General features: G+C 33.1%; 2 protein-coding genes and 1 pseudogene across 4 annotated transcripts; 1 reads left to right on the top strand and 2 right to left on the bottom strand.

The window, feature by feature from the left end:
- Positions 1 to 1,733: 1,733 nt before the first annotated feature.
- On the bottom strand, positions 1,734 to 4,926 carry LOC120217880 (annotated as a pseudogene).
- Positions 4,927 to 12,273: 7,347 nt separating this feature from the next.
- On the top strand, positions 12,274 to 14,259 carry LOC120217966 (NAC domain-containing protein 35-like). The gene is made up of 3 exons (XM_039214994.1): positions 12,274 to 12,523; positions 12,609 to 12,877; positions 13,627 to 14,259. Exons 1-3 carry the CDS (start codon positions 12,274 to 12,276, stop codon positions 14,257 to 14,259), a joined length of 1,152 nt encoding a protein of 383 aa, XP_039070925.1.
- Positions 14,260 to 17,157: 2,898 nt separating this feature from the next.
- LOC120217879 (metal tolerance protein C4-like) lies at positions 17,158 to 23,798 on the bottom strand. 3 transcript variants are annotated; one of them, XM_039214904.1, is made up of 14 exons: positions 23,744 to 23,798; positions 23,306 to 23,631; positions 23,161 to 23,215; positions 22,584 to 22,716; positions 22,406 to 22,461; positions 21,833 to 21,947; positions 21,665 to 21,722; positions 21,440 to 21,558; positions 19,955 to 20,074; positions 18,631 to 18,732; positions 18,471 to 18,543; positions 18,008 to 18,075; positions 17,429 to 17,489; positions 17,158 to 17,353 (listed from the first exon to the last, which is right to left on the bottom strand). In XM_039214904.1, exons 2-14 carry the CDS (start codon positions 23,571 to 23,573, stop codon positions 17,226 to 17,228), a joined length of 1,356 nt encoding a protein of 451 aa, XP_039070835.1. In that variant the 5' UTR covers positions 23,574 to 23,631; positions 23,744 to 23,798; the 3' UTR covers positions 17,158 to 17,225. The 3 variants fall into 3 exon arrangements, with proteins under 3 accessions (XP_039070835.1, XP_039070834.1, XP_039070836.1); XM_039214903.1 differs by lacking the exon at positions 23,744 to 23,798 and having other exon boundaries at positions 17,160 to 17,353; positions 23,306 to 23,679; XM_039214905.1 differs by lacking the exon at positions 23,744 to 23,798 and having other exon boundaries at positions 17,160 to 17,353; positions 23,302 to 23,474.
- Between the last annotated feature and the right edge of the window lie 474 nt (positions 23,799 to 24,272).

Raw genomic sequence — 24,272 nt, 5'->3', positions numbered from 1 at the left:
CATTTTATTAATGAGCGAGAAAAAAATAGTAATTAAGCCATCAATTTAACCGTTTTCTTAGTTTGTATCCTACAAAAGAAGTACAGATTTTCTTGCATTTTCCCAGAAATCAAACGCCATTTACTTTCCTGAGTTGTGAATTGCTATAAATTTTGAAAGGCTGAGAATTGTAAGAATCTGCCTTAAGCTTTCTCTCCACTAATTTCTTCTTCTTATAGATAACACACTAATTGTTTTATTATTATTATTATTATTCATGGTTGATCATCTCCTCTACATAACATGCTAAATAAACACCTTAATTTGTGACGTGATAGTTTCATTCGTTTATTATATTTAGGGTAAATTAGCTAAACAATCACTCGTCTAATAATATTTTGGTAAAAAATATTTGTCCATAAATTTGATTTGAACTAAAAAATTTAGTGCCCAGCAATTGTCAGGGACGATGGTTGGTGGTAATCAATGAGGGAAACTTACGAACGGAATCAGGATTAAATATTGGCAGAAGTCGAAATATTGAATTATTTAAGAAAAATATAATGAGTTATTATGTATTTAAACTTAAAATTCAAAAGACAATACCTATTTGTCTAATATTTAAACTTACAATGACCTAAATTGTTATTAGACCAAAAAATTTGAGAACATGAGATTATCCATCTTTAATTTGATCCATACTTAATTAAATATTTAATGAATTCTTGTATTTTTTTAAATTTAAATATTTATTTTTACATGAACTAAAATAATAATAGACCAAAATTTATCGAATATATAAATTTGTACCGGGGCCCCTTTGGCCCTAAGGGACCTTCGTCTATGTTGACGATGACTAACCCTGAGATGAGTCAACAACTCAATGATCAAAGTAAGATAAATCGGGGAAAAAACCAAAATGCGATTTTTTTGAAATTGATGTTTAAAATAAGATAAATCGAAAATAAAAGGGACTAGCATTATACTTTACCCTATGTGTTGAAATATATGTTATTGACAAAAATTCACGATAAATGCCAGCAACTAGTTGATCTAGTGAGATGAGAGACTAAATATTTTAAATAAGGTTAGAAGTTCGAATCCTGACATTTGTGAATAGTGCAAATTAGGTTGGAAGGGTCACCCTAGCCTCTATAGTACTCAGTCTAGATTAGTCAATCAATAGATCGTATACTGATAATTATACCAACCTTATTTATAGATTAGAAATATAATAAGATATGACACAATTGTTGAAAGTGTCAAGACAATAAAACTCTACAGAAAATTTATGTTTCTCTTATTTTATAGGCTGTAGAACAGTAGAACTGTTTACCCTCTGTACAATAATATTTCCATCATTTATTTATCATAATTTTCATTCGACAAATATTTTGTCGTGGTGCTCAGTGCTTCATTTATTTACCGTCATTTTTATTCCATATATAGGAAAGTTTTGTCGTGATGTACACACTCATTTAACACCGACTCCATTTTTGTCATATACCTTGAAAGGACTAGCAAAGGCGAGATTTCTGCAACAATCAGACACGAAACATAAATTTATTGTGAATCGGTTCAAATAATACATCAATATCATGCACACTTGTCTGTATACCACAATTTCCAATAGACTTTCCATATACAAAATTATTAAAGTTTGAATGCTTGTATGATTCCCCAAGCTGACTGCCGAGCCACCACTAGTTTTGTGTAGGTTGTTCCATTGCTCATCTCCTGTCTTGCCTTTCTGCTCACTTTCAAGGTCATTATGGTACCAAAAACTAATTCCAAAAATCATCACTGTAAGTCAAACAACATGGACAGAAAAAATATCAAAAACGTCTTCATGGTTTCCAAGGTGCCGGAGGCGGTGGAGGCGTGGGAAACATTGGTGGAACTGCAGAAAATATGGTATTCTTGTCAATCCCGGTTGATCCGTCACCAGACAATGCCACGAGTGCAGCAACCAAACCCGCATTGCCTGCAAGAGTTGGCTCTGTGTAGTTGTAGTTGGTGCGAACGTCACGGAATCCATCATGCTTGTCGGGTCCAGCAACCATGGCTCCCACAAGTGTGTTCGGGTTCGGCTTTGTCGTGTCCCTCCATTTCCATCCCCCTTTACAGCTATATTTGACATTATTCTTGGGATAGATGCACCTCTATGGTGAACATGCTTGGGGTAATGGTTACCAAAGCCCACAACATAGCTCATTTTCCGAGGATTTTTGCCAAGAATATAATCAATCTGCCAAGATGACAGCCACAAGAACAAATTAATGGCCACCTTACCTTAGCATGCCTTAGCCAGAAGAATAGACTACAACATACCTGTGTTTTCGAAAATTCACGCAGGACATCAGTTGAATAGAAATTGGGACCACAATACCATCCAGGTGTATCAGCAGCATCAAGATAATCACTGTATAGGGCCGCTAGGAAGGCTGCGTTAACGACATATTGCAGAGGCTGAGGCCTTCCATGGTTTAACTGAATCAAACCTCCTGCATAATGTCCAAAGACAGCGCGGTCATGGAAAACAATGTAACAAACACATTTAAGTATTAGATGGTCAAAAGGAGTAGATATGTTTACCCTTCGTTCTATTAAAGCTAGTAAAAACCGGAAGGAATGAGCACATAATGATGCTGGTTTGATTATGAAATGTACTCAATATTTCCTCATATGGATACCCAGGACCCAAAAATAATCTCAGCCGGCTCAGAAGCACCTAAAACACAACATTGGTTATATTAGCAAATAGCGATGAACATGGAAGATATTTACAGGAAGTCTATACATAAACATCAACAAAAGTCGATAACCGTAGACAAAGATTGTGGCAATTAGTAAATAGTTACTGTAACAAAAGATAAATGGTCCGTCTAAATAGATTGCATATCAGAGTAGAAACTTTAGCAGAGCCTTGAAGCTAGTAAAATCTGATACTGAAAATGTGTGATTGTCTATACTGTGAAACACTACAAATAGTATACGCCACAAAAATGTGTGAATACGAGATAACTAATGAGTGGCAGTTACTTCAAATAAAGTTGAGACTACACGATGTAGAAGATAAACACGTTTCTATTAAATTAAAATGCACTATCAAATTATGCTATGAACATATGGGAGAAGATTGGAAGAAACTTAACAAATGCCTGGAAGAAAGATAATTGACTGAATCAAGAAAAATCACCATTCTTGTCCAAAGTGCAGTGCATATTAATTATTTGAATACCATAGTGCAGTAAACAACACAAGCTAACCTAAAATACAAATTCCAAGCGAGCTTTCACTGGAAGGAGTCTTTATATCAAATAATCAAAATAGGACAGACAGCCATACAAGGAACAAAACTAGAAACACAAGCAGAAGGGTTTACCTGTGCTGCAGGAAGCTTATTATCCCAGCTAAGAACACCATAATCTGGGCCACCCCAGAAAGCACCCGCATGCTTGGCAAGTTTAGGATGAGTAGCTAACTGAAGGAAGGACGAGTTCCCGGTGGCAAAGTATAGCCAGGATCCACCCCAAACAAATTCATCCCAGTAACTTGAGGAATTATAAAAGATAGCAGCATCAGAACCACCAGCACTATATCTGCCTCTTTGATCCCTGGCGAACTTAAAGAGTGTCTGGGCACCATGAACAAGCTTTTGAGAGTATGCCTTGTTGTCTTTGAAAACGATGGAAGCAGAAGCCAAAGCAGCAGCCATTTCGGCAGCAAGATCAGAGCAGCTATGACATTCATATACAGGACGCGGGTAATCAATGTCCTCGGGGCGCATCCAGCAGTAATGATCATTGGGAGTACTGCCTCCGGATGTATCTCCTACACCAACCTGCGAATCCGTAAGTTAGCATATGAAATTGACAAAGGAAGAAGAACGAAATAAAGAATAGTATGAGTAATATGGTCGATTGGTAATTAACACAAAGTATAACAATAACATTATACCTGCGCTGCAATCCTGTCAATGGTATCAGCAGTATTGTTGAAGGTCTTGAGAAGATAATCAGTACCCCATTTGATGATCTCTTTAACATGATTGAGCTCACCGGCTGCCTCGTATTTAGCACTGTACTCGATGACACTCCAGCTCAACATGGTCATTGCAAAAGATTTAGGAAAGTTAAACTTGATAGCATCTCCGGCGTCGTAATATCCGCCGACCAGATCTTTCATCAGGACGGATGGGTCGGATTTGCCATCTTGGACGCATGAGTTCCCTCTCCACGACACGTTATTATGCTTGGGCAGCTTCCCGGCTATAGTGGATCCATATGTATATCAGATCATAAATAATTCAACAATAACACAACCAGTAAAAGTGTAGGTATTTAATTACTGCTATTATTAGGTCGTAGAAAGCACTGTTGACTTGATCTCAATTGAATCTGATCAATACCCGATTCAGCAATGTAATCATGCTACATTTTCCAATTTTCTTACATTAATCTGAAGTTGAATCCAGATCACATAGTGAAGGGGGAGAGGAAACGTACAACGTTGGGCATTGAAGAACATGAGCGCCTTATGAAGAGCGAGAGTGTAGTTGTCGGGGGGAGCGTGGCGGTGGTGATGACGTGGAACCGTCTTGACGATGAGGGTGATGAATCCGGCAAGGAAGCCGGAGATGAGGAGGGTACCAACGGTCCATACGAAGATCTTGCGGCTAACAATTATACATCCGAGATCAACGTACTTCTTCTTCTTCTTCTGCTCGGTGGGGCCGAGAAGCCAGCTTTGCTGAGTCTCGTCCAATGGGCGAGAGAGTGCAGCCCTGTCCAGGTCCTGGAGATTCCTGCTCCTGTCATCGTCGGTTGCGGAATCGGCGGCGTTTATCTCCAGGGGACCTCCCCACGGATCTCTGCCGTACATGATCAAGCTCCGGAAGAACACACGGCGGAAATGGCCGGAGAATGCAGCAGCACCGACAGATCTAAACTGCGGATGAGGATGCGGAAGGAGTTTGATAATAATACAATGTGTTTAAGTAGGTAGTGGCCAAGTTGGTGTTTTGTTTATTGTTTCTCCAAAGTAGACCCTACTGTTCATAGATTCGTTGGATGGTAATATTTAGTTAGCTGTACTCAATCATTTACACCTCATTATTTTGTGTTATTTTTCCTTTTTAGTTCTATTATTATAGGTAAAGTATCAAAACGGTTATCCGATTATATGTTGTTATTTTGTTGAGTCTTCTAACTATTATAAATTATAAAATAATCCTCAATTATTTATATGTTACAAATTCATCATTTTCGTTAAAAAATTGATGTATATTTGAATTAGATATTAAAAATAATAGGGTAAAGTATAAAAAAGGTTCCCCAACTACATAACACTACTTTATTGAGTCATCTAACTATTAAAAGTTACAAAATAATCATCTAAGTGTCCATATGTTACAAATTTGTCATATTTTGTTAAAATTTGACAATCGTTTGAGTTGAACATTAAAAATAATACTAAAATAGAGAATTGGTGTGGGTTTGAGTCCCCTGTAAGCCTTTTGCTCTCTAATTGTTCCATTCAATCTTTCAAGTTTCATCAATTATGTAATTTAGTTCTTGTTATCGTCAAGCCCCTAATTGGATCATTGTGTGGGGTTTCGGTGTTGGAAGATGTCACAATAAGAGCTTTATGCCCTAAACAGTATTCGGACCGTGTTCTCTCCCTCTAAGGTGTTCCCCAAAACCTGTTACAAATAATACAATGCTTGATTATTAAAATTCTGACTGACCATGTAATTGAAAAAACCTCACCAACAATAAAAGGATCTCTACTATGTCGTATGATTATTTTATATTTTTTAATAGTTGAAAAACTCAACAGAATAACACCCTATAATTAGAGGATCATACGTGTACCTTACCCAACTGTTATATACATTAAATTTAATTATAATTGATGTAATGTATAAAGGATATAAAAATAAGTATGTTCATATTTTTAATATTTTTTTATTTAATGGTAAAAAATTTAAATAATCAAGATATTATATAATAATATTTCATAACTATTTTTATTTAAAATTTATTAATATAAATATATTAAAAATCAAATCAAATAGATAAATAATAATTCATATTTGAGTAAGTTTGGGTTTTTACCATTAATGTATAAAAAAGTTATATTATTGTCACTAATATAGTTGATTTATCACATTATAATTATTAACTTTATTGTTTTAATGATTAAATAGCATTTAAGACTTTTCGTGTAGGGTTTCACATGTCTCTTCCCCAATTATAATTTTTTTAAGGATGTAATAAAATGATGATATGACACATTAACTACAAAAATAATATTTAATTAAATTTATAAATGATAACTAAAATACCGATATGATTTTTGAAGAAATTTTTTAATTATATACAAATCATATAGTTCTTATTAATATTGCTATCGATAATTTAATTCCATAATTTAAAAGATTTCACAATTTGAATATATATTTTAATAAAGACCTTATTTTCTTTTCTTATTTTCCATGGAAACTTGTTTAAGTACTTAAAAAATGAATTAAGAAGTTATAAAATAAAGGGTAAATTGCATAAATGATCTTCGACTATAAGGTATTTTTTTTGTTGACTCTCTGACTATTAAAAGTTATAAAATGATATATGATTATAGGGTATTGTTTTGTTGATTCCCCGACTATTAAAAGTTATAAAATGATCCATGACTACATGGCATTATTTTATTGAGTCCCTTGACTATTAAAAGTTACAAAATTGTCACTCAAATATTCATATGTTTCAAACTCGTCATTTTTCATTAAAAACTAATTGTCTTCTAAGCTAGACGTTAACCTGTTAACCGGAATATGATGAAATTTGATCACAAAATCGTTTGAGGTGTATTTTATGGATCGAGTCTCCGTTTAAATTATGTCGTCGAGCTAAAGCATGAAACATTATGTCTTCAAATCAATTCTTAAAAGTAACGATGGTGTCAGTAGACATTATTAAAATATAATTTTATCATATCTCAGTCAATATGTTAACATTCATATCAAACAACCATGAATTTTTAACAAAAAAATGATTAGTTTGGAATATATGAATAGTCGAAGATCATTTTGTAACTTTTAATAGTGGGGGACACAACAAAGCAATGCCCCATAATCGATTGACCATTTTATAACTTTTAATAGTCGAAAAACTAAACAAAATAACATGGTATAATCAAGGACAATTTGTGTACTTTACCCTAAAATAAAAGATAGCATATAAAACAGTAGCTAGTCTAAGAGACAACGACAGGCAACCTGTTGCTGTTATGTTTGCTTAATTTCTAATTCTTAAAATAATTATTTAATTTTATGTTTTACATTTCAACTAACGGTAGGTAAGATGTAACGTAATGTTTAACGCATTGCGTTATTAAGAATTGCTTCCAACCAGTAAATTTTAAAATTTTAACTAAATGTATATCAAAAGATAATATATATATATATATATATATATATAGTATTAAATTGACTTGAACTAATTTATCTAAATTTGATTAAGGTCTCAAAATATATTTATTATCTTGGGTTTTGTAAAAAAAAATAACAATTTAAGCTAGGTTCATCTGATTTAAATGATTTTTTTTATAATTAATAACTGAAATATTTGATAAAAATAAATGACCTCAACTTTTAATTCTCTCTTATTGATGGATATCTCATAATTTGGAGGTCCCCTACAGAAGTTGCTTTCAATCTGGCGTTGGGGACAACATACTATCTTATCTCCCCTTACCCCATTACATATGGGAATAAAAGTCAGCTAATTTTTTTTTTTTTATGGAAAAAGGCTAATTCTAGAAGAAGTGCAAAAATAAAACTCCATAATGAAGTCAATTATGCTCATTAATCTCTCTTTTTTATTTATTCAACCTACACTATAAGACACGTTTATTTAATTTTGTATCACATGGATGGTGATCTTCCATCTTTGGCTTTTCTTGGGATTTTGCACCTCACCGCCTGCCACATGTATAATATTTTTTTAAAATAGATTACAATATGTATATTATCATATCAGCGTTACATATATAATAATATTTATATGATACTTTTTATCATAAAAGTTTAAGTATGAATACTTTAAATGTCGGGTAAATTATTTATTTAATCTTCAAATATTCGTATGATTTTATTTTGATTATTTAATTATTATTATTTTTAAAAAATCAACATCATCTCAATTGTTTTATTTAAAAAATGAAGAAAATTTAAGAAGAATATATATCCCTTTCTCAATCTTCGAAGGATTTTATATTAGTGTCAGTGTTAAGCATAGTCATATGACTACTTATAGGTTAAAAAATTGAATGAATATAATTGTTTGATGATATATTTAACTCTAACAGATTACGTAAACTTATTGATAATCATGTCAAAGATTATGTCAAGAGTAGATGATAAGTTGAAGGTTTGAAACCTTGTAGTTTATAGTAAATAGAGGAGAACCCTTCGACGACCTCTTCATGCTTGGAAGTTGATCTTCAGAGTTGTTTAAAACATTTATATCCCCTTGATTTATTTTTATTTATATTAGATTTTTCATCTTATTTTTTAAATTATTTCATATTAAAATTCTGAATTCTTAACTTTTTAAATTATTACACCATAGTATTTTAAATTATTTTTAAAATTATTTCTTTTAACACGAATATATTTTTAAAAAGTTCTAAAATTCAAAATAGTCATTAAAATATTTTATAATCACCGAAAGTTGAAAAAAAAATCAATACCGATTTTAGGGATGTTACATTCCTATTACCACTTTAAGAGCTTCTTTGGCCATTACTTGACTGCTCCTCATTACCTCCCCTACAACTACCCTTGCCTCGAGGCTTGGAAGACTTGATCCTGGTTGCTCGAGCAATGGCTCAGTAGCAGCTATGGCTTTTGACAGACTCTACACTTCTCTTTACCATAACTTCAGCTTGTCACATTGTCTTGGTCCATTTAAGAAGGTGAAGAATGCATCACCCTCGCTTATGTATGGAACTTGGAGCATCAACTCATTGAAATCATGTGCATACTCTTAAACGATACCTTTATGCTTGATATGTTTGAACTTAGATCTTGCCTTATCTTTAGCATTCTCAGTAAAATTACTCCTTGAATTCAGCTCGGAACTCTCCTAGGTTCCAATGCAAGTTCTACCATGTTGGTCTTTGGTGCACCTACAATGCCACCATAATAAAATTACATCGATTAAATAAACTAAAATAGTATTTACCTTATAAACATCATCTTCGATGCTCACGACTTAAAAGTATTTTTCTATGTTACGTAATAAATATCCACATCTTAAATCAATCTAGTCTCCTTGAACTCTTTCGACCTCAAGACGTTAGTCTTGTTTTTAGGTGCCCCAACTAGCATCCCACTAGTTATCGCGACTTTGCAAATACACAGATCCCCCTTGAGCTCATTTATCTATTTCCTCAAAGCCACCACCACGACTTTGAAAACATCACTCCTTTGGTTTGTGGTGTCGATCTTCTGGATGATGAGGCCGTGTATCTCTCCCTTGAGCTTATTTCCTATAAAGTCCAGTACATTTCTCCATCACCTCAAGGGTCTCCTTCTCATCCCCATGGATTCCTTGATTCAAACCATTCTTACTTCCAATGATGCACTATGTCCCCCGAACTTGCTCTCTTTTATTTCTTGGCATGGGTGTCCATCCCCTATTGTGTGAAAATATATTCTTTTTGGTGTGACATGTCGGTCAATGTCTTAGTCACAAGTTAGCTCAAATACCACTTGTCATAGGGTTAGAGTCTCACCTAACGATATGTGCATCTTATAGTATGAAGCTCAAGTCACTCTCCTAAGCCAGCCCCCAAAACAACTCATGAGAACCTAAAATTCTTCAAGGCACTGAAAGCACTAAAACTTGAATGGGTGGAAGAAAAATGTAAAGAGATATACAACAAGACAAAGCGGAAACAAGGGATCTTTAGAGTAAATGTTTTGTATGGCATACGATACAAATGAGGTAGAGAAGGCGTCTATTTATAGTTAAGTCATCATACAATGAACAATACAAATTGATTTATATCGAAGGTTTTTATTAAGGACATGCTGTTAAATTAAGAAATAAAAAGAAATTAAATAAATAAAGTGCAACAATTTAGTCGTTGGCTAGGCTCATGCGATTTGTATTGGTTTCCATTTCCTTACAAGAATTTGATGACTTGAAAGAATATGTTGGGCCCAAAAAGCGACACAATAACTCAATCTGATGGGCCGGAAATAATAATAATAATAATAATAATCTCATTTAAAACTCACTGTAGTTAGAGGTGAGTAAAGCTAAACTCAATTCTTTCTTCTTCTTCTTTTAATTTTGAGTTATTTGAGTTATACAATTTAATTTATGTTATCGATTCAATTTTCAAGTTCGAGTCAAGTTGAAGTTTGAAATTTTCAAATCAATCGAAAAATAAAAAATTTAGATCAAATATTTTCACAGATTTACAATTTGATCCCTAATTTTCTTATTCTTTTATTTTTTTCATTCATTTTAAATCCATTTACAGTTCTTTAATAGGTTTTATATTTATTTACAATTTTTCATATGTTTTTTTTAAATTTATAATAATTTAAATATACATTTTTATAAAATTTTAATATTTTATACTTTATTTTTTAGTTTTGTTTTTTTTATGTAAAAGAAGATAACAACTGATGTCAGGATTGAAAAGATAAAATAGCTAGCTGACGCCGAGTTAAGAAATCTGTTATTATTCCCGTTGGTTGGTTTAATTTGATAAAATAGTAGAAGTTTGAGGGTAAAAATGCTATTAATCCTTTTTATACAAAAGTTCTCTACTAGATCAAAGAAAAAGTTTGTGTTTTTATTTTTCAAATTTCAATATTTTTATCGAAATTTTGATTTAAATAACTCTTAATGTTTGTTATCAAATGCACTAAAAATTAAACAACAAAAATTTTCAATTCTCAATGAAATGAACCTTTTCAATAGTTGATCCAATAAGGTATAAATTAAATAATAATTAAAGTTATAATATAAATTAAAATAAAAGTGTAATTATGTCGTCGTCAACGTACTTCACTTTTGACACAGCCTAACATGGTGCGCAGCCCTCAACAAAAGTCTAATTAATTCATTTGTTCATCTTAGAATAAATACTTACAATGACTATGGATTCCTTTCCTTCTTTGTTCTTCAATCTCTTGCCTCAATAAAAAATAAAAATAACAGATGTCAAAATTTCTACAGTTTCCCCTAAGATCGTAAACGATGCAAGTTGAGTTTGAGAAATGCGGAGTTTGAGTCGACTTGAAAAGTTTAAAATTAAGCTCAATTTGACTCGAAAGCTCACTGGCTTAAAATTGTAAAGCTCGATTCGATTTCGAAATAAAAAGTTGAATCTCACTTGAACTCGAAACATTCTCAGGTTTAGCTCGATTGAAGTTAGAACTCGAGCTCGAGTTTGAACTTGAACCATAAGCACATGACCTTAAGGGACTGAGATGGAGATTGAGAGAACATGAACCATAAAAAACCAAACATCAAACTAGCAACTATCAGTAATATATGTCTCTATTCAAAACTAGACACTATGATTGTAGACATGGAGATTGAGAGAACCAATTTGAAAAATTATTCCACGAATTGTTTTGAATACATTGACAAACTGTCACAAAATGGGAGCTAACTATACGAGACCGTCAATCTTTCTTAATCAGGAGTTGCGCCATAATGAATGCAACACAAAACATCCAACTATCATAACGATAAATAAAACCGTGTCATAAAAACAAAAGAACAATTGTGTCATAAAAGCATATACAAAAAGAAAGTGATCAAAACGGGAAGGGATATATTTTCAAATATAAATCAAAAGAAAATTAAACGAAAAGAAAAATAAAATAAACAAAAGAGAAGTGACGGCCTAGGATAACACCTTGAAAAAAATAGAAAATCATTATAGAGTAGAGAAAAAAACCCTTAAAATTGTTTATGATTTTTTAAATATCTATTATTTTTCTTTAATTAATTTCATACTTATATTATTTTTGTTCCACTAATCCTCATATAGAGACATGTCATTTTCTCATCTTAAACACCTCCTCTTCCTATGTAGGTCCTAAACCTTTAACCCTTCCTCTAGATCTTATCTTTGCCTACCACTTGCAGTGCCAAGCTCCCAGGGTATAAAGAGGACTGCCCTGGCTGAGGCCGAGGCTAATCCAAGAAGGACAGAAGCTTATCATGTGTCCTGATATTTTACATATTGCTTAATTAGTTTATGGAAATAGCAAGCATGAGTAACGATAATATCACTAATGTTGACCTCGACGATGACGACAACAACAGCAGCAGCAGAGGGGACATGTATGAGCACGACCAAGACATGTTAATGCCTGGTTTTAGATTCCATCCGACCGAAGAAGAACTTTTGGAGTTCTACCTTCGCCGTAAGGTGGAGGGCAAGCGCTTCAATGTCGAACTTATTACTTTTCTTGATCTATATCGCTATGACCCTTGGGAGCTTCCTGGTATATTTCATATCTAGTAATTATTATCATGCTTCATACGTACATTTATATCGATCACATGATTCTTGTTTGGTTTTGGGGTCAGCCATGGCGGCTATTGGGGAGAAGGAATGGTTCTTCTACGTGCCTAGACACCGGAAGTACAGAAACGGGGATCGACCAAATCGTGTTACGACTTCAGGCTACTGGAAGGCAACGGGAGCTGACCGATTGATTCGAGGAGAGAATTGTGGATCCATTGGCCTCAAGAAAACCCTAGTCTTCTACACCGGTAAAGCTCCCAAAGGCATCCGAAGCAGTTGGATTATGAACGAGTATCGTTTGCCTCACAACGATACTCAACGTTATCACAAGGTACTCATCTTTCTTCACCTTTCATAGAAGGCTCTCCCGGTACAACTATGGTATCTTTTTCATTTAAATTTTTTTCAACTTATTAATAACGTACATACATCCTATAAACGTTACTGCTCGAATTTATAATCCCTAAAAAAATTGGTATTTTTTATCACTGAGTACACTTAATGAGTTCAAACTTCAACTTTCTTAATTTTACTTATATATTCATGGAAAGCTCTTTCGTTCCAACTCTGGTTTCATTTCGGTTTACATTTACATTTTAAGTCTAAATTCTAAACCCTAATTTTTCTTTTCAAAATCTCAAGCTTCAACTTCTTTAGTTCTCCATTTAGGGGTAAACAAATTTGAGTCGACTCGAAAAAAGTTTTAAAATTTTTAATTCGGCTCGTAATTTCATAAACTTAATTCGAAAAAAAATTAAATAAAATTTGAGTTATAAAATAAGACTCGAATAACTCAAACTTTTTAGTAATTAGTAGATTTATTTTCAAGTTTGAGTCGATTCTCTCAATTTTGCATCATATATGAATATCACATATTAAAAAAAATATGAATGAGTATATATGTATATCATATCTGATTATATAAATATATCTAAAATGAATCAATTAGTACCATAACATTATAAATATTTATAACAAATTTTAAACAGAAACTTAAAAAACTCGACTTAACTCGAATTTTCATACATTAAACTCGAAATCCTCAATGTCCTCGTCTACCGGTGTTATTAAAAAATTCAGGCTGAAATATCGCTTTGCCGAGTGCACAAGAGAGCCGGACTTGAAAATCAGTCGTCACTCCCCCGATGTCTTCAAACGAGAGGACAGCACTCAGAAAGGAAATATCCCCAGGCCCAAGATGCAGCTCAACAAGCCATGGAAAGTTTTCAAGGAGGACAATCACGCCAAATGGAGATCAGAAACATAAGCGAGTCTGATCGGAGCAGTAGTAGTACTTCTAATATTACACCAACTCTCGGACTTTCCAAGCTGAACGCCTACCGTCCAATGGCTCCCATAAGAACAACGATTAGGTTACCAATGGAAGAAGATGGGCTGGTCTCAAATCAGTCTAAGCAAGGCTGTACTTCTGTTTCATCAAATGTCGTCCACGATCTCCACAGGCTAGTAAGCTACCAAATGAATCAACTGCAATACTACAATGCTTCTCATCATCATCATCATCATCATCATCAACAACAACAATCCGACTTTCCTACGTTTCCCACACAATCACAGGCTCAGGCACAACAGCTTTCGCTCAACATGCTACCCAGCTCACTTCCATCAACGAATGCGACCTTCTCCGATCGGTTGTGGGAGTGGAGTCCAATTCCTGAACCAAATATGGAGTACAATAATCCTTTCAAGTAGGCTGTGTGCTGCATCTACATATCATACATATAGATATGTATTGTACGTCTCTATTCCTTGATTTCACTGGTTTTATTTCCACCATCTCATTAGCTAGAATTTTATCAGATATAACTCATCTCCTTCACGATTAGCACAACAGTATTAAGTATTTGATTCTCGATTAGGGTTTTAGATTTATTTATTTTTTATTCCCTTGATTATTTCTTGTTGGGTTTAGACTCAAATTTAAGGGAGTATTTACTGATATCATTTAGCGGTCATACGTAGTGTACATCTTTGAAGATAAAAGTAAGTTTCATTTACATCATGCAACATATATGGGTCAAGATGTATGTTAAAGAGATAAAATTATGCAACATATATGGGTCAAGATGTACATTAAAGAGATGAAATTATAAAATTTTAATGGATCATAAAAATAAATTATCAATAGAAAATATACAAATTATATGATAAATTGAAATTTTTGGGTATATTTATATGATAAATTAATTTTTTTAAGAGAGTAATTGTCCTCGTCAACCCCTCAATCTAGGAATAGACAGAAGGGGTGGTTAGGGACAGTCGTCTCCTTAAATTTTTTAAATTTTCATATATTTTAGATATTTCATTTGTATTTTCTATTAATAATATATTTTCGCCCTTAAAATTTTATAAGTTGACCCATCTAACATAAGATCCTATATTTATCCCTGCCTTAGTTCGTTCCTACATGTAATTGAATCATGTTAATGTACTATGAAAGTCAAAACTAGATCTCTTTTATCTTCAAAATAGCAGGGTCGGATAGACGGTAGACCAGAGATTTAAATAAAGGTCCGTTATTTGAATAGTGACCATTATATAGCGGTAAAGGAGTTGTTCGAAATCGTTATTTTAGAATCGCAATATTCGCAATGACCGTAGTAGCACCCGCTATTACCGCAATTGCGATAAACTAAACACATCTAAAAACATAATCACAACTGCAATTGAAATCACTAACGTAGACAAGAGAAGGATGATTGTATGAAGACATCCCAGAGCTGACAAAGAAAACATGTTCAATGAAGACAACAAAGGGAGTCTTATTGATGATGCTTTTGTTGCTAGTGCATTATATGTTGTACAATTTACATTGAAGCTAAGAAGCAAGTAAATGAATATTACGGCCACACCGATCATACATCTAATTCTGATTTTCATTTCGACAAATTTAACTAGTTGTTTGCAGTAACTGAGGTATAGGGCATACCTGTATTCTATTGTCCTCATTGCTGCAAATGCAAGGATGGACCGAAAAGGTAAGTGAGGCAGTTGCCCTTTAAAAATTTTAAATTTGTATATATTTTAGATATTTTCTTTATATTTTCAATTGATAATATATTTTAATCCTCTAAAATTTTATAAGTCTATTTTCTCTTAAAATTTTAGAAGTTCGTCCCCTCCAAAATAAAATCTTATGTTTGTTCCGCATGCTTCCAGTACCATAGCTACGTAGTGGCCTTTTGACATTTGAGTTTAGAGCTAAAAGTAGAGAGGTCCATGGGATGCAGGCATCCCTTTCCTCCTACGAGTCTATGACTTAATACTTCATTACTAGCCGATCTATGTAAATAAATGTATATTGACATTCCAGAAATTAAAGAAACGGCTATATTCTCTTACCTATCATCATACACGAATAACTCCAAAAAGAAATCATTCTCAATATTCTAAAGTATAAGTATATTCACCAATATGAACATCTTTATAAGCACACTATTAAGAAAAGAGATTGAGATTTGATATAGTTTCCTTGTAAAGTTGATTTTACAAATCTTAATCGTAGACGTAAATCAATCTATACAATTCATAGTAAGAAGATTCAACAATAAATAGATGTCTTCTTCACTTCATTTGTATCATCTATTCATAGTAAGAAGATTCAACAATAAATATTGGGGATAATTCGAATAATAAATTATAATATTTGCATTTGTAATTTATAACTCTCTCAAAAAATACATTGTATTGAATCGGACATTTAATTTTCCTATTATACATTCAATGACTATGTATAAATGCATATATTAGAAGCCATCAAGTAGTTTTAGTAGTTAAAGGGAGTGTTGTTCTCCTTTAAGATTTATTCAAATAATTACGTATGTATAGTGTGTTTGCATTGCCAATAATTAAAAAAAAAATTTAAATAATTAATACCTTATAATTGTCTCAATCTATTAAAAAATAAATGCATAGATAATCCTAGAGATTATTGTTTGGGTATAGGAAGCCTTAGGTAAAATAGTGGTTTTAGCCCCTCTAACATGCTGAAATTTGATCATTGTATTTTAATTTAATCTAGTTTAGTACTACTACTCATAACGTTATTAGTTAGTCTAAATATTAAACTATTGACGTGCATTTATTTCTTTTGGTAAACTTTAGTATCTCAACTATTACTTTTATTACGTTTTGATCATTTAACTATTATTTTTTAAAATTATATCTAACATTACATCTTGATTTTATTTCAATCACCACCCTTAAAAAAATTAACAAAACTACTAAAATGACACTTTTAAAAAAATCGATAATAACATGACATTACCTTATAATTACACATCAACGTCAAAATTAATTTTTTTAACGATAAGTGACCAAAATGAAATCCAAACTTAACATTAAGTATGATTTTAAAACAAAAAATAGTTAAATGACTAATACAGAACAAAAGTAATAATTGAGGTACTAAACATGTATTTTGCCCTTGATAAATTCAGCTTTCTAAGAATTGCATTCCTATTCAAGCTCAAATATCCCCTATTCACATGTTACAATTTATCATCACTAATATATAATAATCCGCAATTATCGATCGAGTTCGAATGAAAAAGCAAAAATTTTAATTAATTGCATTTTTTCTTGTTCTTGTCCATTAGACAAGTAGAACAAGAAAAGAAAATACCGAAGAAATAATGCCCGGACAAAAAAATCTGATATCATGATGATGATAGGTCAATGGGGTTGTGAGCTTCAATATCAACGTGCCGAATACCGGGAACGAGTTCTTGGATCTCCTTTTCGAGTCGATCCACTTCGCTTCCTAATGCTGTGACTACTTCCTCACCTGCAAAAGGAACTCTTTAGTTATACGCAATACAACTCAATTTATCACAATCAACTAGTTCATCTACTAGCATACCATAGTTTGACATGATCTTTAGCAATGCAGAATCATCTTTCTCCTTTGCAGATTCTCGGAACTGTGTACGACCACAATCTGGTTAGTCTACATGGACATTTCGCATAATAAAATACCAAAATTTAAGGCTTCAGGCTTCCTAGTTTAGTTCACTTCCCTGACATTTGTTTTTAAAACAAAACCGACTATCAAACCAGTTGGATTCTGGTTCTCGATATATAGAGAAAAGAGAGACCAAGATGCCAATTCTCGATAACAGACGAAGAAAGTACAAGCAAAAGTGGTTTGGTGTTGATATGATATTAAAACTTCAAACCATAGAACATAATAGTTATCAGCATATTGAACTAAAAGATAATTGTGAAGTTATGTTATAATTTAAGCCTGGTATGTTCGCAAGGAATGCTTGATTATTAGAGTATATTATATATAACTGTTTGTATCAAGGAAAATGTTCGTGGACACAGGAAAAAAGGCCAAATCATGGGCTATTATTAGTTACACAGAGATAACAGCAAAATATATTGAACATGCAAATGTGATGAAGACGAAAAAGAAATCGGAGACTGAAATATTAACCTGTCTTGCCCACTCTTCCCGTCCTGTTCTTTTAAGATAATTTTGCACCACCACCTCTCCATTGAAATCTATAGGACATTGTCACAGCAATACAAATAAATGTCAAAAGGTAGAGAAATGCCAATCATTTATTTTAGCAGGCCAGATCTAGCATAAATTCCGTGCTAGTAACCTAAACTCCCTTATTTATGATCATAAATCCGAAAGTATGGACTCAGTACAAATTTCTTCATAATTACAGCAAGAAAAACATCATATCAATGTACATAACACAATAGCATTATTGATCTGTTACTGACAGGAAGAGAACTAGTAAAACGTATCTCTTGCTTTCTAATTAAAATACTTGTACCAGATGAGATGAATAAAATTTGCAAAATGATATCAGAATAGAAACTATTATTTAGAAAACTAATCTTTGAAAATAACCAGCCAAAAGTAAAAGTCGATGTGAGAAAATCACCAATCTCTGCCTTGAATCTGAAGAACCCGGGACCAATCACCTCACTCTTGCAATCATATAAAGCATCTACAACCTGCAGAAATTTCATACCCCTCAAACTTTTCAAGAATGACTGTAAATGAAGTGGATTTCAAGTCAGACAATTCCAGTAGAGATATACCGGATCATTCTTCAAGAAATGGAGAACCTTCTGCATATCATTGTCGTCTATTGCTCTCCCGATCAAGGCATGCCGGTTGCGCTGGATGAGAAATACTGCAACCTACAAAATTGATATGCTCCAATAAGATATACCACATACCCAAAGATGCTTGAAATTATAAAACTATAGTAACATAGCCTTTAGACTTTTAACTCGTTCTAACTACATAATTCCCCCTCCCTCCATCTTTCTCCCACTCTTTAACTCGCATTCACATGTGTACACGTTCAATGTCTTCTCTTGCAGAAACAATCTATCCAAATGAACTAGCATAGTAGTCATAGCAGCAAAGATCAACTCAGTTTTTCCACTATCATAATGTCAAATTACATTCATTCATCCCCCACAAATATTATATGCTAACAATTAATTCTGAGGAAAAAAAGATATCTTGAAAAAGAAAAAGAAAGGACGAAACAAGGCAGAAAAATGGTCCAGTAGCAAACAGACATTATATATTACATTTTCATCCAAAAGAACCCACTAGAATTATGAAACTAAACCGTTAGGATTCAATTTCCAAATTTACCATGCTATAGCAGTGCATGGAATGACGAAACAACATGTGAAACAAAGTTGAGAACCTATGAGCCAATGAAAGGCAAAACGTGAAGAATTCCTTGTGTATTAATCACCCATGAATCTTGCTCAGCAACTTAAATCGTAACCAGGTTAATAAGTAATATTTTAGCAACATTTGGCTATGAAATAATTCACGAAGGCAATGTCTAGAAATCCAGGGTCATCATCAAAGTTGCCGAAAACATCAAAATATAGAACAATACCCAATCCTCCATTTCATAAAGGACATTCCAGCCAAAGTTGGCCATGTGGTTTTGTCATAGTACTAAATATGACATAAATCATAAATCAGATCCTGCATATCACCTCGCCAGAAAAGATTTAGTGACTTGCCTAAGTTCTTGGTCTAATCCACCTTTTTCACACTTCATAGCACAAAGCTCAAGCGCACCCTAGTTATTCACCAATCATTTCCTAAAGACAACATGGTATGTTTTCTCAGTAATCCATAAAAGCACACAAATGCCTAGTCCAATTGGAAACATATCACCTTAAAAACTGAGAAATGGTAAAGGAAACTGTGACTGTCCTTAATTCAAGAAACGCCAAGCTTCTAGTTAAGACAAACACTACTTATTGACTACGAGAAACCAATAAATACCATCCTGAATGTTCAAAGGGTTTGGTTGCATTATATCAGGCAGTATTTACAGATATTCAGTTAAAGATGTAAAATTCAGGTGTAAGAAGTATAACAGACCATTCCAAGAAGGTTTCCAACTATAATGGAGCCTATAGGATCATATATGGCATTCCCAGTTGTCTTCACTGCAACCAGTGATGCTGCAGCTATAGCAAGACCAGTTACGGCAGCACCATCCTGAAAAAGTTAACATAATCTACTATGAAGCAACTTGAGAAACAAACTGCAGTAGCTAAGAAAATCACAGCTATCATCATGATTCGTATAACTTTTTTAAGGAAAAAAATGAACAAGTAGAAAAACTGTGCATAAAGGTGCACTAACAGACTAGATAGGTGCAGTACTCAGAAGAAGGGAATTAGGGAAAGATACAACATAGAGATAATTCAGTCAAACACTCAACATCATCCTTAATGTGTGCAGAAGAAAGAGAATACAGAAAAAGATGGCAGGAGGCAAAAGTAAAACATAACAACAATTTAAGAAACAGATTTCCAATTTAGACATCCAGTTGAAAGTTTTACTTTTAGATCTTTCAAAACAGTAACCAAATCAACCCTATTAAATATTTTAAAGAGAAAACAAGTCCTCGATCATTGCACCAGGATCTGGTCAATTAAGCTAAGAAACCCTTAAATCTGCTTCATGAATGAGAAATTATACCAAATGTGGGCAATAATGAAGAGCGATAGAGACATAGATATACAGATATAGATAACAATAACTGCAACTATGAGTTGCTTCTTATGAAGATGCAATTTTAATTAGTCTTTTACAAATTTCCATGCTTCTACACTTCACTAGTTTAGCTGTCTGTTACATAATATGGACCAAGAGGTGAAGGAAATTACAAATAGTTCTCATCTATGGCTGCTTGTTAAATTAACTATGTCATTAACCTAAGCTCAGACCCATCAGGTTGACAATAACCTTTCAGCAGATTCTATCAGATTACTGGTAAAATATTTCATCTTCCAGAGGGGAAATGCAAACTGTAAAATCACAATAATAACAGTGAAAACTCCAAAAATATTATTCAACCAGCTCACCTGCATGTAAAATATCAAAATGCTCCACAAATCCCACAAATACTGCAATATGTCTCAATAGTGCAAAATATGGCTGCAAAAGGGAATGCTTACCCCTGGGAAGCAGATGTGCAATGTAACTGAAGATTAGTGCTAGTGCTTCCTTTCTCTTATTTTTTTACCTTTGCAAGGTTTAAGGGACAAACATGTGAAATTGAATGCTTAAATTAGCTAATAGTATATTGATAAAAATTAGGCTCTTCTCTTCACTAAATTAATAGATCTATCCATAACTTTAACAGTTTCAATTTCAAGTACTCTACAAGGCAAATAAGATAAACTAAAATATCATGCCAAGATATCATGTCATCAACAATCTTACTACTATAGCAACTGAATATTTTGAATTCATTCCAACTCTTAAATGCTGTTCTAAATTTCCCAAATCCCAACTTTGCATTTAATAAGTTCAACACTTTATCAACCAAAAGCGCAAAAAGGCATAGTGAATTACCTCTGTCATGACTGCAACAGATGTAGGATCATGGCCACGCCAGATATAGTCCTTCACTTTCATTCCCTCTGCTGCTGCACCTTTCTTGACAGCTTGTATGGCAACAACAAGAGAAGCACCTGAAGAGAAGATGTGATAGTTTAAAGAGGGAAATCTGAGGAGGAATGGATTAAGCTAATGCACTTTTGTGGCCAAAAACAGATAATCATAATGCTACAATTATACCTTCAATTATAAATGAACCACCTATCACCAGAGCTGCATACTCGATATTATCTGGGGGCTGAAGAAAACAGAAAGTGTAATAAGATGTAAATTGTTGAGAGCTTAAAAAATATAATATATATATATATATATATAAATATATGGGGGGGAGGGGGAATAGTCAAGTACATGTGCTATCCATAGGTTTTGAACTCCATGAATAATTGTAGCTCCGGAACCAAGACAGAATATGCCAACAGCAGATATCAAGGACCAAACAAATCTTTCCTTGGAATAGCCATATCTGAGAAAAAAGCAGAGGTTTCAGCCTATACTTTAACATATGAACTTGCATCTTGTGTTTACAAATTATTCCCTGGTTTAGAATGTATGCATCAAATTAAAACATAGGAATTAGCTGAAAAAGAAGTCACCTATCTTAGTAGAAAGAAAAAAAGTGATATTAAAAAATACAAATTTCTCAAGTTTCTACTCTTGCTCAGAACAGCAACCAGTTAACTTTAATTACTTGAATTCTTGAAAAACAGGTAAGTATAATATCAAGGTGTAAGGTGGCAAATAAATAAATACATAAATTTGCTTATTTAGAGGACATTTTAATGAATGGAATGGCTAAACTATGCAATGGCACATCAAGTATCCATGAACACTAAGATGCATAATATGATACTGGGAAATCATAATTGGTACATGGTTACTATGCTTAGTAAAGGTTGTTTGCACCATGGAAAAGAGACTTACGGATGCAATGCATCCGGGGCACGCCTTGAACTACTCAAACCATAAGCAAGCAGGGCCTACAATGCAACATGTATTAGTTTCTGTGCATTTCATATCAATAAATTTAGTTACAAAACAGAAAACTAGTATCAAGGGAGCAAGAGACCAAAGGGGAAACAAAAAGGTTAGATTTAACTACCTGATTAGCAAAATCTGCAAGCGAATGAACCATTTCAGCTAACATAACATGGCTAGAGGTTGCTAACCAGACCCCAAACTTGAGAGAAAAGACAAGGAAGTTGCACCATAATGCAGTTGTAACAGCTCGTTGACTAGAGTGTCAAATATTTAAGGCAAACAACAAAATGTCATGGAAAAAGGATATGAATAAGCTGACATATAGTCTAAGCATTCACTAAACAAACAGACGGATACAAAAAGAGTTCAAGCCACTTATAATGAAATATAATAAGCAGCCAACACACTCTTAGTTTTAATCAACAGGATTCAATCAATGGCAACCTAAAGTGTCCAAGAAAATGAAAATGTACCAAGTAATTTGACTTTATCCCAGTTACAAGTTACTGCAAAAAAATTCTCCTTTAGCCTCCCCCATTTAGTTCATTGTTTTTATTTGCTAGCATTTAAAAAGTCAATTTGAATGCAAAACAAAATTTTGAAAAATTAATGCAGTTCTTTTGAAGAAAAAATTAAGTGATTTTTCAAAGCCCATTTTCGAAAAGGTCAAGTAGAAAAGTAAAAGCAAAAGGAAGTACCTGTGCTGATCAGTGATTTCAATCTTCTTTATTGGTTTTGCCCTCGTAAAAAAGGCTGCACATACATATCGATATTCATTTGTAAACAATTTCCACAGAACAAAAAAATAAGCATTTTCTTTACATAAGAGATGGCACTACTAACTCCGATAGGAAGAGTAAAAATGTGGATGATGCTGATAATTGGCGGAATCATCAGCGGGCAATGCAAAACCCAGCAAAATGCAATGTTTCGAACCTCTGATTTGCCCAGAATTTGTTGTATAGGGACTAAACTTAAAAAAACCCTGAGTTTGGGGATTTACAAAATCAAGCCGGGATAAACTGTTAAACGATGAGTTGACAATGATGGAGGAGGAAATGTGCTTGGAGGAGCGAAGGAAGCGAGAAATGAAACGACACGACGTTTGCATTTAATTGGATTGCAAATTTCCGAAGAATCCTTGTTTTTTGTTTCCAGGAAAACTGAAGCTGGGGGTAGAAATTTCGATTTTTCTTTTAGTTTCCTTTACGTTAAAGATAGAGATATAGATGAACCCAATTTTGGGGACTAGGGTTTTTTTTAGGGGGAAAAAAAGGAAATGAAAGTGCCGAAGTGCCGATGCTTGAAGGGTTTTAGGTTGAAGAGGACCATATTGAAATTTGAAGCTTTAGAATCGAAATGGTTGGAAATATGGAAGGCAAGTTTTTGATGGAAAGTTCTACAATGCAGCATTTTAATATACAAATAAAAAAATATGTGTTATAGATTTTATTATTTAAAAAGTTATTTAAAAAATTATTATTTATATTTAAAATATTAATATTTTTTAATATTTTTAGTAAAATATCCAACAATAATAAAATCGGTAGCGTTTTACTGTTATGTTAATTAAACCGGTAAAACATCCAATAATAACAAAACCGGTAGAAATAATAATGTTTCCGATAATTTTTTACCAATTTTTTATTTAAATTATAACAAAACCGATAACGTATTTTTTAATTATATATTAAGGCTGTCGCACGTGATTATTTCCTGTTTTTTATTACTCAGGCATTTACTAATAGAGAAAATCGCCTCAGTGACCAAAAAAAAAGTTATAATATACGATTTTAATCAACTTTTTTTG

The sequence above is a fragment of the Hibiscus syriacus genome, unplaced genomic scaffold (assembly GCF_006381635.1).
Source record: "Hibiscus syriacus cultivar Baekdansim isolate YM2019G1 unplaced genomic scaffold, ASM638163v2 tig00110194_pilon, whole genome shotgun sequence".
NCBI classification, from domain to species: domain Eukaryota; kingdom Viridiplantae; phylum Streptophyta; class Magnoliopsida; order Malvales; family Malvaceae; genus Hibiscus; species Hibiscus syriacus.
The sequence above is the reverse complement of the archived record's forward strand: the minus strand, read 5'-3'. Positions and strand labels throughout refer to the sequence as shown.